At 35.3% G+C, this 12,787-nt stretch overlaps 2 protein-coding genes across 10 annotated transcripts; one reads left to right on the forward strand and one right to left on the reverse strand.

The window, feature by feature from the left end:
• The first annotated feature begins 19 nt into the window (after nucleotides 1-19).
• LOC101262920 (uncharacterized) lies at nucleotides 20-7,300 on the forward strand. 9 transcript variants are annotated; one of them, XM_069297603.1, is made up of 7 exons: nucleotides 20-180; nucleotides 879-1,306; nucleotides 1,669-2,457; nucleotides 3,207-4,446; nucleotides 4,549-4,680; nucleotides 4,796-5,280; nucleotides 6,896-7,300. In XM_069297603.1, the coding sequence occupies exons 2-4, from the start codon at nucleotides 908-910 to the stop codon at nucleotides 3,321-3,323; spliced, it is 1,305 nt and encodes a 434-aa protein (XP_069153704.1). In that variant the 5' UTR covers nucleotides 20-180; nucleotides 879-907; the 3' UTR covers nucleotides 3,324-4,446; nucleotides 4,549-4,680; nucleotides 4,796-5,280; nucleotides 6,896-7,300. The 9 variants fall into 9 exon arrangements, with proteins under 9 accessions (XP_069153704.1, XP_069153703.1, XP_069153705.1 ...); XM_069297602.1 differs by having other exon boundaries at nucleotides 35-180; nucleotides 4,546-4,680; XM_069297604.1 differs by having other exon boundaries at nucleotides 35-180; nucleotides 4,549-4,593; nucleotides 5,113-5,280.
• LOC104647664 (beta-D-glucosyl crocetin beta-1,6-glucosyltransferase-like) lies at nucleotides 5,681-7,264 on the reverse strand. The gene has a single exon (XM_010323289.2). It carries the CDS (start codon nucleotides 7,262-7,264, stop codon nucleotides 5,879-5,881), a length of 1,386 nt encoding a protein of 461 aa, XP_010321591.2. The 3' UTR covers nucleotides 5,681-5,878.
• Nucleotides 7,301-12,787: the final 5,487 nt, after the last annotated feature.

Raw genomic sequence — 12,787 nt, forward strand, 5'->3', positions numbered from 1 at the left:
TGTAATATATATTTTGATTAATTTTTTCTTAAATATTTCTTTTTCCCCAAAACCAAACCCTAGAACACAAATACAATTTAACTCAAATCCGAAAAATTCTTTCGATTCCTTCAAGGGAACAATCCAATTTGCGATCGGCGACTTCCTAAGTTGAAGCATTGCTTCAATTTTGAGAAAAAGGTATGTAATTTGATCCATATTTACGATTTTCTTGTAAACAGAATTAGTTGATTATTTCGTTTTAATTTTTGTTTTGATTATTGAGATTTATGTGGATGTTTCGATCATTTGTTGAAATCAATTTATTGAGTTTTATTTATTTTTTTCAGTTTTTTTTTTTTTTGCTTTTCTCACAAGTTTGGTTTATGTATTTTGCTCAGTGCCTAAACAAGTTTTCTAATTTTCTTTTTCTGATCAAAAGAATCATTTTGTTATGATTTTATGAATTTTGTTTAGGTACTTCAGCATTTATGTTATTGGTGGTTTTTGTTAAGGTTGCAATATTTTTTTAAAGATTCCTTTTTTTTTTGGTGTGTGTATGTATGTGTGAGATCATATACTCAGACCTTATTAATTTTGTGCTAGCAATCAGTATCGACGACGATCGAGTACTTTATAGATAATCATACTTTTGTGTATATATCATTTTATGGTTTTTTTTTTCTCTATTGAATCAATTAAGTTTTAATTCGCTTAATTCTTTGGGTCTCGATGTAAAGATTTGTCTTTTCATGTATATCTTGAGATTACTGATGATAATTGTTTTTCATTGTTGATAGAAAATGTATCTTTGCCGAGTTTTGGGAAGTTTTGATGTTGTTATGGTTTTGTAGTACAAAGTCTTGTGTTGTGTTATAATGTGCTTTTGATATTATCAGGTTATCGGGTTTGAGCTGAGTTACAAATCATGAGGTTTAAACGGGGAAGCAAAGTTGAGGTAATGAACATGAAGCAGTCATCTGCATCACGGCGTCGTGCAGAGAATCTCTCTGATAATGGGTATATGTACACTGTAAGGTATGATTACTATCCTGGAATTGAAAGTATGGGGAGGACTGAGAGGGTGTCAAGAAAGAATATCAGATCTTGTACACCATGTGTGGAGAGTTTGGAAAATCAGGAAATTGGTGAGGTTGTGGAGGTATTTGACGAATCATCTTGGAAGATGGCTACAATTGTGAAGGTTCTGGATAACGACTATTATCTGGTACACCAGACTGGATGTCTGAAGGAGCTTTGTGTGCACAGATCAAATACGAGAGTGGTGCAATGTTGGCAAGATGAGGAACGGCACTTGATAAGGAAGGTCAGTTTGTCATCTAATCCCTCTTCATTTCCCAAAACCTTATGTTATTCTCTCTTACTTTTCATTTGCAATCTGAGATTTTTGTTTGCAGATGTAGAATGATAGAAGAAGTTTAGCATTCCACTTTTTTTCCAATCTTCTTGGTTGTGTCGTGTCTAATAGAATTTCTCATTCATATTTGTCCTTTTCTCTATTTATTTTGAAGATTTTTCCTTTTTTATTTTTTTATTTTGTGTTCTACTTATCCTCTTTTCATTTTTTCTTGATTCGCTTTGTTGTTTGGTTCTTCATTATCGTCTATCGTTATTAGTCTGAGGTGTTTAGTTTGTGTTTGTTGACTATATGCTTGTTTCTTCTTATAGGGATCTGAACTGTGTAGAAGATCTGACCAACTATCAGCTTTGAAACCTTCTGAAAAGGTGAGCAAGGTCCTGTCTTTTAGCGCAAGGAATAGATTTCATGCTGGGGATGATCATTTAGCTTCTCAGGAGTGTACTGAGTTGTGGAAGTCTCATATTAGCTCTTCGTTATTGCTGAATAGGGTATCCCAAGTTGCCTTCTCTAAAAATGAAACATTTAGAAACATTCAGGATTTAGAGGCTACTGAGAGAGTTTTTAAGAGACGGAGGGTGGTACCAGCTTCCTTAAAGGGACAGGTCAATGTTGATGCCAAGTGCAAAGAGAATATAATGGCTGAGAAAAATGTGCATGATCAATTGAAAGATGATGGATATTGTGCACTGGAGAAAACCAAAAGAAGTGGTTCCATTGGCTATTTCCTTACCAGAAGTACAGAATCTAGTGATGCCTGTTCCGTTGGTAGTTGTAGTATCAATGAGAAATTTTCTAACTTATCTCCGGAAGAAGTCTATTGTCAAGGAACTGTGCTTTGCAGTGATGCAGAGTCTTTTCATGATTCTGCAGATAAGGAGGAAAGACACTCTCTTTCTTCACCAGTGAAAATAGCAGCAAGTATTCATAGTTTGGAGTTACATGCTTATCGCTGCACTTTAGAGGCATTGTATGCGTCCGGTCCCTTAAGTTGGGACCAAGAATCATTGTTAACTAATCTTCGCATCTCGCTCCATATTTCAAATGATGAACATTTAGCAGAGCTGAAGACTTTAATTTCTGCTGGAACTGGTACTCATGTCAGTTGATTTTTATTTCTGCACCTTTCTTTTCATTGATTGGATCTCATCCACGTTTTGCCTTGGATGACATTGTAACAAGCATGAGAATAGGTGTTTTGTTGATATTTTTGACTTTGTTGTTTACCTCCATTTCTGTAGACGGTTGAACAATTGTAACTATGTTATCATGCCTTATATTCTTGGAAAGAAATAAATTTCTATCTTTTTCGAATGCATTTCTTTGTGAACCTAGTTAATAGAGTGGTTAATCATGTTGTATTGTTCATGAAGAACCTCTGATATTTTATGATGATAATCATTAATGCTGCTAGGAACATTTTTCACTATGTTACTGTCAACACTAGTCCTTGTATGAAGATGTCAACTGTAGGTGATTAGACAAAAAAAAACCCCGCTTTTCAAGGTGCTGAAGGCAGACTTAAAGTATCTAAGCTTAGTATTTATCTAGTCTCAGATATCTTACTTAAGTAGATTCCGTTTGTTTTTTACTGTGTAATAAATGAAGCATGCAGTGAGGACGATTGAATTTTAGATGGTGAGTATATCATGGTGATGATGTGATAATCATCAGTATGATGTAAACTAAGTTTCCTACTTCGGCAGATGTTATCTCAAATATATCATGGTGCTTAATTTTTCATAATGTCGTCATATTGTGGATTTTAATTATCAATTTATTTGGTGGTCTTGTTGGGAGCATATTCATTTTCCAAAGCTTAATATTCATAAGCTTGTGAATTTTCCAGGGCAACAGTTGGATGTATACATCCTTTGCCTCCAAAAGTCAAAAGATGATGCTTGCATTTGCAGCACCTCTCCTGGCATTATATGGAGGACTCCTACAACAACTGTCCCACAGATAAGACAATTCATGGCTTTTGTTGTTATTACTATAAAGCTTCATGATTTGTTTTGTCTGGATAACTTCGACATTGGCATGTTGTTTCCTGAAAAGTAAAGCAATTAAATGCGACTATTTGTGTATAAGGTCTTATAATATTCTGTATCTATGTTTGTAGATCCTCCAATTGCATATTGTACTACTTTGCACCAGAATATGGTGTAAGAATACGTGCAGAAAGAATTGTTCCCTTTTTTATCAAAGGAGTTTTTTCTTGAGCTGAGGGTCTATCAGGAACAACCTCTCTACCTCTGAGGTAGGGGTAAGGTTTGTGTTCAGTGTACGCTCTACCCTCCCAAGACTCCACTTTGTGGGATTACACTGGGTATGCTGTCGTCTTTTTATCAACTGAGTATGGAAAAGACATTTGCATTTAATTGGAGAGCTGGAAAGTGGAAACAATATAGTTTACAAAATCTCAAGGTATTGCAGATCATCAGATGAATGTAAGTCAAAGGCACACTAAAATGAAAATGTGTAATCAAATTATTGGGTTCTGCCTCCTAATAATTGTACCAGTGTTTTTGGTTGCTAATTCTATGGTAAAGATTAATGTATGAAAGTGTATGCCTCTTGTGACAGCCCTAAACTGTTATTCTTGTCTCCAGTATCATTTCTTAGTGATTCATTGTGCTTTTAATCAACATCTTTGTAACTAAACATTGACAAATGTAATATAGCAGCTGCAAAGTTAATTGGCACTTTGTCATTCTGAGATATATCAACATTAACCTTGATTCCTTCCAAATCTTGTATTTCCCCCAATGAAGATATTGTTTCCTTGATTTCCGCTGTCTTGAGTGCTATCTTTTTGATTAACTACAACCCGAGATTTCAAATTATCAAAATAAGTGTGTTTGTTGTTTGATCTTTTTTTTTGGTCTGGGAGGGTGCTTCCATGCAAGAGGTTTGGACTTTAACAAAAACTAATGTGATCTTTGCGCTCTATTACTAATCCTTTGTTGGAGCTTATTACTCTTAGTGAGAATAACATGTGTATCACTGGGAGGTTGAAAGTCATGCTTGTGGTCTTCAGAAGGACTAAAGAACACATGGTTCATCAGTTCTTGAAGATGCTGTTGCAGGTTTGCTGCTTTTGTAATCCTCTCCAAGAATTTGTTTGATCACTTTATGTTTTTAGTTCATATGTGCTTTTTGTAATTACCATCAAGCTCTTTCTGTAGCAGGTGTAGAGTTCCAAATTACTTTCATTTCAGAACTCAAGCTTGGAGGTAAAAGAGAGGATATGTATGTACATCAGTAAAATAGATGCAACAAAAAGACCACTGTTTTTGAAGAGCAAAACATCTAATGATTAAGTACTAACATGATCTCTCTTCTTTTTTTTTTGGTGGAAGGATTCAAGGAGATGCTCTTCCTAAAATGAGTGACACATCTAATAGTTACTAAATTGATCTGTTTTTTTTTTGGAAGAAAGGGATATCATGCTAGTACTCCCTCTGTCCCTAATTACTTGTCCACTTTTGAATTGACACACCAATTAAGAAAACAATTGTTGACATAGTGAATTTATTATTTTGCCCCTATTCATTATGAAGTGGATGAATTAAAAATTTAAGATTTTCAAGAAGTTCTACTTTTTTCAAAATTAATTAATTGAGGGTATAATAGGTAAAAAAATGTTGTCCTTTCTTTGTTTGTCAAAAGGGACAAGTAAAAAAGGAAAATTGGACAAGTAATTAGACACAAATGTAGTACTTAATTATTTAGATATCTTGTTCTTCAAATAGGCAGTCCTTTTGATAGACGCAAAATCTAGAGAAGGAACGCACCTCAATGGAGTAGGCAATCTACCCCACGGAGACAACTTTACTGTCACTCCAAGACTCAGCAGTGGAGGAAAAAAAACATTGGAAAAGAAAGATAATGCATGTATGGAGATCTGTGTATTCACACAGGTATGTCAGTTTATTTATTGGCCTTTTGATCAGTGCATTCATACAGGTGTGTGTGTGTGTGAGATTGTTTGTTAAGGTAAAACTCTTTAAAGTTTCAAGACTGAGACCCCACGTGAAATTTATTACTTGTAGGTTAGTCATTAAAATTTAGATATTCACAAATTATATAAACTACAAATTGCAATATTTCTCATATCAATATGGTGAAGTGTTAGTTAAAGTTCATGTAATTCAACTTTAGAGAAACAAAACGTGACAAGCATTTCTGATGAAACCAAGAGCAGTGACCTTATCTTCTCTAGTTTCTGCTTTATTTTTGTTTGTTGTAAGAGAAAGTGGACATTAACGGCTTAATATCTGAATCAGTGAAGCAAAAACATGTTGCTTCTGAAAATGGAGGAAAACAGAAACATAATGAGTTTATTCATATCACCATCAAATGACATATGAAGTACTGCTAAAAACAATACTTCCAGATAGAGGTACAGGGGAGGTCATTCATACACAATTTTATTTTTTATTTTTTGCACTAGTGGAACTTGTTTTTGATCCGCCTTTGTTACTGCTGATACACTTGGTATCTCTTAAATGCATCATGTTAGGCACTTCTGGACTGATTCTTCTTCTCACGAAGCTGTTTTATCACCTTAGCAACTCCATCCATATGTTCCTCTCTTAGCAATGTTACATTCTCACGAAGACTATTTACCTTCTTCCTCAAATTCTCCCCAATTTCTTTGCCAAATATCACTTCTTTGATAGTCTCAGCTATATAACCTCTATGAAGCTTCCCATCTCCATCTCTCGCGATTTCCGTGGCTATTCCAATCTCCACAACCAATCTAGCATTTATAGGCTGATCCGAGCAAAAGTTTATCGGCAGAGCTATGATTGGAACACCAAACTCTATGCTTTCAAGTGTGGAATTCCACCCACAGTGTGTTACAAATGCTCCAATACTTGCATGCTTCAATATTTTTGCCTGTGGAACCCATCCTTCAACTATCCTCCCCCTTTCTCCAATTCTTTCAAGAAATCCTTGAGGAAGTACCTCTTCAAGTCTGACAACTTGTTCTCCTCTTGGAATCCTTACAACCCATATGAAATGAACATTGCTAACCTCTAACCCATAAGCTACCTCTTCCATTTCTTCCTTTGTCATGACACACTCACTCCCAAATGAGACATACACAGTTGAATGCTCCTTATTCTTCCCTATCCATTTAATGAGTTGTGTTTCCTCGATATCCCCTTCATCTTCAAGATCTTGAATTACTACTCCAGTAGGCAGAATGTTTCCTTGTCCTATTTCAGAAAGATAATCTAGATACTTTGCATCTATTGCTCTGGAGGTATTCAGCAGCATGATATTCTCACCTCCTTCCTCCACTTGAAGCTCAATATGACGCTTTATCTCTTGCTCATAATCCTTTAGATAGAGTGCTGTGAAAGGGAATTCCACCCCTGGTTTGAGCTTTAAATTGCCAAAATAACAACACGTAGCTGCACTTGCAATACAATATTTTATTGCTGGGATGTTGAGACTAGACGCAGCCCTTACTGACCATGGTTGCATTATATCAAATACTAACACATCAGGTTTTTGATCTTTCAGGATTTGGTGAAACTGTGCTTCTTCCATCATGAGGGCTTTGTAGAGGGTGGTTTGAAGATGAAATGGGAGGTCTTTTGTTGTGTGGTAATGAGGAGGAAGTTCAGGCAAATCTTGTAAATGGAGTTCCACTAGCTGAATTGAACAAGAGTACTTGTGTGGGATTTTCTTCTTGATGTAACTAAGATTAATGGGAGTTGAACAAAAATCAATCAAAAAGCCTCTATCTGAGAGCTTCTTGGCTAGCTCAAGGAAAGGTGTGAAGTGTCCATAAGCTAAGTATGGAAACATTAGAACACTCAAATTTGTTGTTTCAGCCATGACTTCTCTCTGTATTGTTTTTTCTCTTTTTGGTGCGTGTGTGAAAGTCATTACGTAATCAAAGCTCTTTATAGAAGAATTATAAGATACCGAAGCATGTGCTAGCACGAGTTCAATATATGTTCTTAATACTTGTTAAAGTTTAGAGTCTTCATCCCTTTTTATTGATTCCAATAAATGACTTATTTCTATATTTACTAGTGTAATATCTCAATTTGTTCAAAATTTTTGTTAATCCGTTTGAAGAATAATGAGTCATTTCTTTTTTAGAAGTGGCATGTTTAAGATTAAAAGTTCTCTTTAATTTTTTAAACCCCATATATAAGTTATACCAATTGAATTTGGAAGGAGTAATATAATTTTAAACTATTCATTTTTATCATTAATAGCCACCTCAAAAATTAATTTTAACTTAAAATTAAAGAGAAAATTTAATGAAACTTTAAATGCAACGTTTTAATTGTTAGGATGAAGACAAAATGTAGCCCCCCAGCTAAATAATTAATTTCTCCTCCCTTTTTTCAAAATATTCGTCCTACATGTTTATTTGGTCATTCATATATCTAGTCTTAATAATGAACGTAAAAGAAATTGATAACATATATATATATCTATAATAATTTATATACTATTAAAAAATAAATAAGCAAAAATACGTTGATTACATAAATTTGGAGATTCTAATAGTTTTAGTTTTGTCATAGGGAGAGACATTACTATAACTTTCATATAAAATGCTCATATGAATAGATCCTGTAAAAGTATTTTAAATTTAGAACGAATATCTGATCTACGAATTTATTCTAATCATCAACGAATATCGCAAACTTTAGGTGGAGTAAGAATTATAATTGTTTCTACTTCTTGAGGTATAATGACAAATCGAGAGGCTCAACTAAAAAAATATGTTAAATTTTTTTACGTTATATCTAAAAGAAGCTTCTCGATTCATGCACATAGTAGTTAATTTTACTATTCGATCGAGCTCATATCTTCGAATTGCAAAAGAAGTTCAAATCAAGAATTCAACTTCCATCTTTTGCTAATAAATGGGTACTCTTAATAGACAGAGCTACCTATATGTTACGGTTATTTGTCCATGTTGGTCTAGTCATGGATAAATATCTGAGAAAGATTCAATGGGAATACCATGTACAATGTTTTTCCTGACGCAATGAATAAGGTTGTAATGAACGTTCATGAAAAATATCCATGGATTATAGCATACAAAAAATTTGGAAAAATATCTGGTTTTTCCTGCATTGGGACTCGATTAAACTTGAAAATGCGTCTTTTTACCCTTCAAGACTAGCTAATGCCATTAATAAGGTTGTAACGGACATACATGAAAATTTTTAGCAAAAAACTTTGCAATCCCGAATTACCAAAAATTCATGGACTATAGCACATGAAAATAGGCAAAATTTGATATTTCCTGCTTTGGGGATCATTTGAACTTAAAAATTGACCCGTTTACCCCTCGAGACACAACGGCCAAAACGTCTCATTTTCTAGGTCAAACGAGCCTCGAAGCAGGTGTATCCCATTTTATCGATTTTGTGTACTACAATCCATGGATTTTTGGTGATCCAAAATCCCGACATTTTTGTTGCCCAAATTTTTTATGGACGTCCGCTACGAAGTTATCTATGGAACTAGTTGGCCTCGACAGCCAAAACGATCCATTTTGAAGGTCAAACGAGCCCCGAAGCAAGTATAACCCCCCTCCCATTTTGCCAATTTTTGTGTGCCATAGTCCATGGACTTTTGGTGATTCACAATTCCGACGTCTTTTTTGCCTAAATTCTTTGTGGACGTCTGTTAAGACGTTAGCTATGAAGTCAGTTGGCCCTGACGGCCAAAGTGAACAATTTCAAGGTCAAACGAGCCCCAAGAAGGTAAACCCCTCATTTTGTTAATTATCGTGTGCTATAGTCCATGATCATTTTTGGTCATTAGGAATTTTGATGTCTTTTTATGTCCAAATTTTTTGTGGATGTCCGTTAAGACTTTAGCTATGGATTCAGTAGGCCCTGACGGCCAAAACGTCTCATTTTGAAGGTCAAATGAGGCTCTAAGCAGGTAAATCCGAAATTTTATCAATTTTCGTGTACTATAGTCAATGGATTTTTGGTGATCCAAAATTCCGACGTCTTTTTTCTCAATTTTTTCGTGAATGTCCTTAAGACCTTAGCTATGGATCCAGTTGGCTTTGACGTCAAAACGACTCATTTTCAAGGTCAAATAAACCCCGAAGTAGGTATACCCCATTTTGCCACTTTTCTTATACTATAATCCATGGATTTTCGGTGATCCAGAATTTCGATGTCTTTTTTGCTCAATTTTTTTTGGACGTCTGTTAAGACGTTAACTTTGGAGTCATTTGGCCATGACGGTCAAAACGGACCATTTTAAAGGTCAAACGAGTCATAGAGCTGATAAACCCCTCATTTTATTGATTTTGCTGTGCTTTAGTTCACAATCTTTTTTTCAGTGGTTCTAAAATTCGACGTCTTTTTTTGCCTAAATATTTTGTGGACGTCCGTTAAGATGTTAACTATGGATCTAGTTGTCCCTGACGGCCAAAAGATTGATTTTGAAGGTCAAAGGAGCCCTAAAACATGTAAACCTCCTATTTTGTCAATTTTCGTGTGCTATAGTCCATGTTTTTTTTTATACAAAATTTCTGCGTCTTACTGCCCAAATTTTTCATGGACGTCCGTTAAGACGTTAAATAATGTGCCAATGGAACATGACGTCCAAAATGACCAATCTTTAAGGTCAAATGAGTTCCGAAGTAGGTATACCACATTTTACTAATTTTCGTATACTTTAGTTTATGGATTTTCGGTGATCCAGAATCTCAATGTCTTTTTTGCCCAATTTTTTTTTAGACATCCATTAAGTCGTTATCAATGGATCAGTTGGACCTGAGAGCCAAAGCGAACTATTTTCTAGGTTTAACGAGTCATGGAGTAGAGAAGCCCCTCATTTTGCCTATTTTCGTATGCTATAGTCGATGATCTTTTTTGGTGATCCAAAATTCCGACGTCTTTTTTGCCATATTTTTTGTGGATGTCCGTTAAGACCTTACTTATGGAGCCACTTGGCCTTGATATCCAAAACAATCCATTTTGAAGGTCAAACGAGCCCTGAAGAAGGTATATCCATTTTGGTAATTTTCGTGTACTATAATCCATGAGTTTTTAGTAATATGGAATTTCGGCGTCTTTTTTCTCCAAAATTTTCATGGATGTCCTTTAAGAGGTTATCTATGTAGCATGTTTTTTTTGACGGCCAAAATGGTCCATTTTCAAAGTCAAACGAGTCAAGAAGCAAGTATACCCCATTTTGTCAAGTTTCATGTACTACAGACCATGTATTTTTGTCGATTTGAAATTCTGACGTCTGTTTTGCCTAAAAAAAATTAGGACATCCGTTAAGACGTTATCTATGGATCTATTTAGCTCTGACATCCAAAATAGATCATTTCGAAGGTCAAACAAGCCTCGAAGTAGGTAAATCCATCATTTTGCTGATTTTCGTGTACTATAGTCCAAGATCTTTTTTGGTGATCCAGAATTCCGACGTCTATTTTGCCCAAAATTTTTTGTGGATGTATCTTAAGACATTAGTTATGGATCATGTTGGCCTTGACGGTCAAAACAACCCATTTGAAGGTCAAATGAGTCCGGAAGCAGGTAAGCCCCCTATTTTGCCGATTGTTGCGTGCTATAGTTCATGAATTTTTGATGATTCGAAACTCCGATGTCCTTTTTGCCTTATTTTTTTGGACGTTTGTTAAGATGTTAACAAAGGAGTAAATTGGCCCTAACGGCCAAAATAGACCATTTTGAAGGTCAAATGAGTCCCGGAGTAGGTAAATCCCTCATTTTGCTGATATTCATGTGTTATAGTCTAAGATCTTTTTTTGGTTATCGAGAATTCCTATGTCTATTTAGCCTAAATTTTTTGTGAACGTCCATTAAGACGTTATCTATGGATTCAGTTGGACTTGACGGCCAAAATGACCCATTTTGAAGGAGAAACGAGCTCCAAAACAGGTAAACCCCTCATTTTATCGATTTTCGTGTGCTATATAGTCTATGGATTTTCGGTGATCCAAACTTCTGATGTCGCTTTTGCCCAAATTTTTCGTGGACGTCTATTAAGAAGTTAGCAATCAAGCTAGTTGGCCTTGATGGCCAAAACAGTGCATTTTGAAGGCCAAACACGTTCCGAAGCTGGTATACCGCATTTTGTCAATTTTCGTGTACTATAGTCCATAGATTTTCGGTCATCTAGAATTCCGACCTATTTTTTGCTCAAATTTTTTTTGGACGTCCGTTAAGACGTTAGTTATTGAGGTAGTTGACACTGATGGGTAAAACATCCCATTTTGAAGGTCAAACGAGCTCCGAAACAGGTAAACCCCCTATTTTGCTGATTTTTGTGTGCTATAGTCCATGAATTTTTGTTGGTTTGGAAGTCTAACATTTATTTTGCCTAAGATTTTCATTGACGTCCGTTAATACCTTAACTATGGATACAGTTGGCTTTGACGGTCACAACGACCTATTTCAAGGTCAAACGATCCTCGAAGCAGGTATACTCTATTTACTGATTTTCGTACTATAGTCCATGAATATTTGGTGATCCAGAGTTCTGATGTCTTTTTTGCCTAATTTTTTTTTCGACGTCCATTAAAAAGTTATCTATGGAGCTAGTTGGCCCTGATGGTCAAAACAGACTATTTTGAAGGTCAAACGAGCCCGGAGCAAGTAAACCCCTCATTTTGTTGATTTTGTGTGCTATAGTCCAAGATCTTTTTTGGTGATCTCGAATTCTGACGTCTTTTTTGCCGAGAATTTTTTTGTGGACTTCAGTTAGGATTTTAGTTATAGAGCCACTAATCCTTGACGGTTAGAACGACCCATTTTGAGGGTCAAACAAATCCTGAAGCAGGTGAGTCCCCCATTTTGCTGATTTTCGTGTGTTGTAGTCCATGGATTGTTGTGATTCAGAATTTCAAAATCTTTTTTGCCTAAATATTCGTTGATGTCGGTTAAATCATTAGCTATGAAACTTGTTGGCCCTAATGGCCAAAACAATCATTTTCAAGGTCAAACAAGCCCTGAAGAAGGTATACATATTTTGTTAATTTTCATGTCTATAATTCATGAATTTTTGGTGATCCGTCATTCCAACACTTTTTCCACAAATTTTTTGTAGACGTCCGTTAAGACATTATCTATGGATCCAGGGTGCCCTAACAACCTATACACACCATTTTGAAAGTCAAACGATCCCCAAAGCAAGTAAATCACTCATTTTGTCAATTTTCGTGTGCTATAGTCCATGTTTATTTGGTGATTTGAAATTTTGATGTCTTTTTGCCCAGATTTTTTGTGAACGTCCATTAAGACGTTAGATATGGAGCCAGATAGCGGACAACTAAAACAACCTATTTTGAAGATCAAACAAACCCCTAAGCATGTAAATTTCCCATTTTGCCAATTTTTGTGTAATAGTCTATGAAATTTTGGTGATCTGGAATTTTGACGTCACAAAACT

Source organism: Solanum lycopersicum, chromosome 5 (genome assembly GCF_036512215.1).
Source record: "Solanum lycopersicum chromosome 5, SLM_r2.1".
NCBI lineage: Eukaryota > Viridiplantae > Streptophyta > Magnoliopsida > Solanales > Solanaceae > Solanum > Solanum lycopersicum.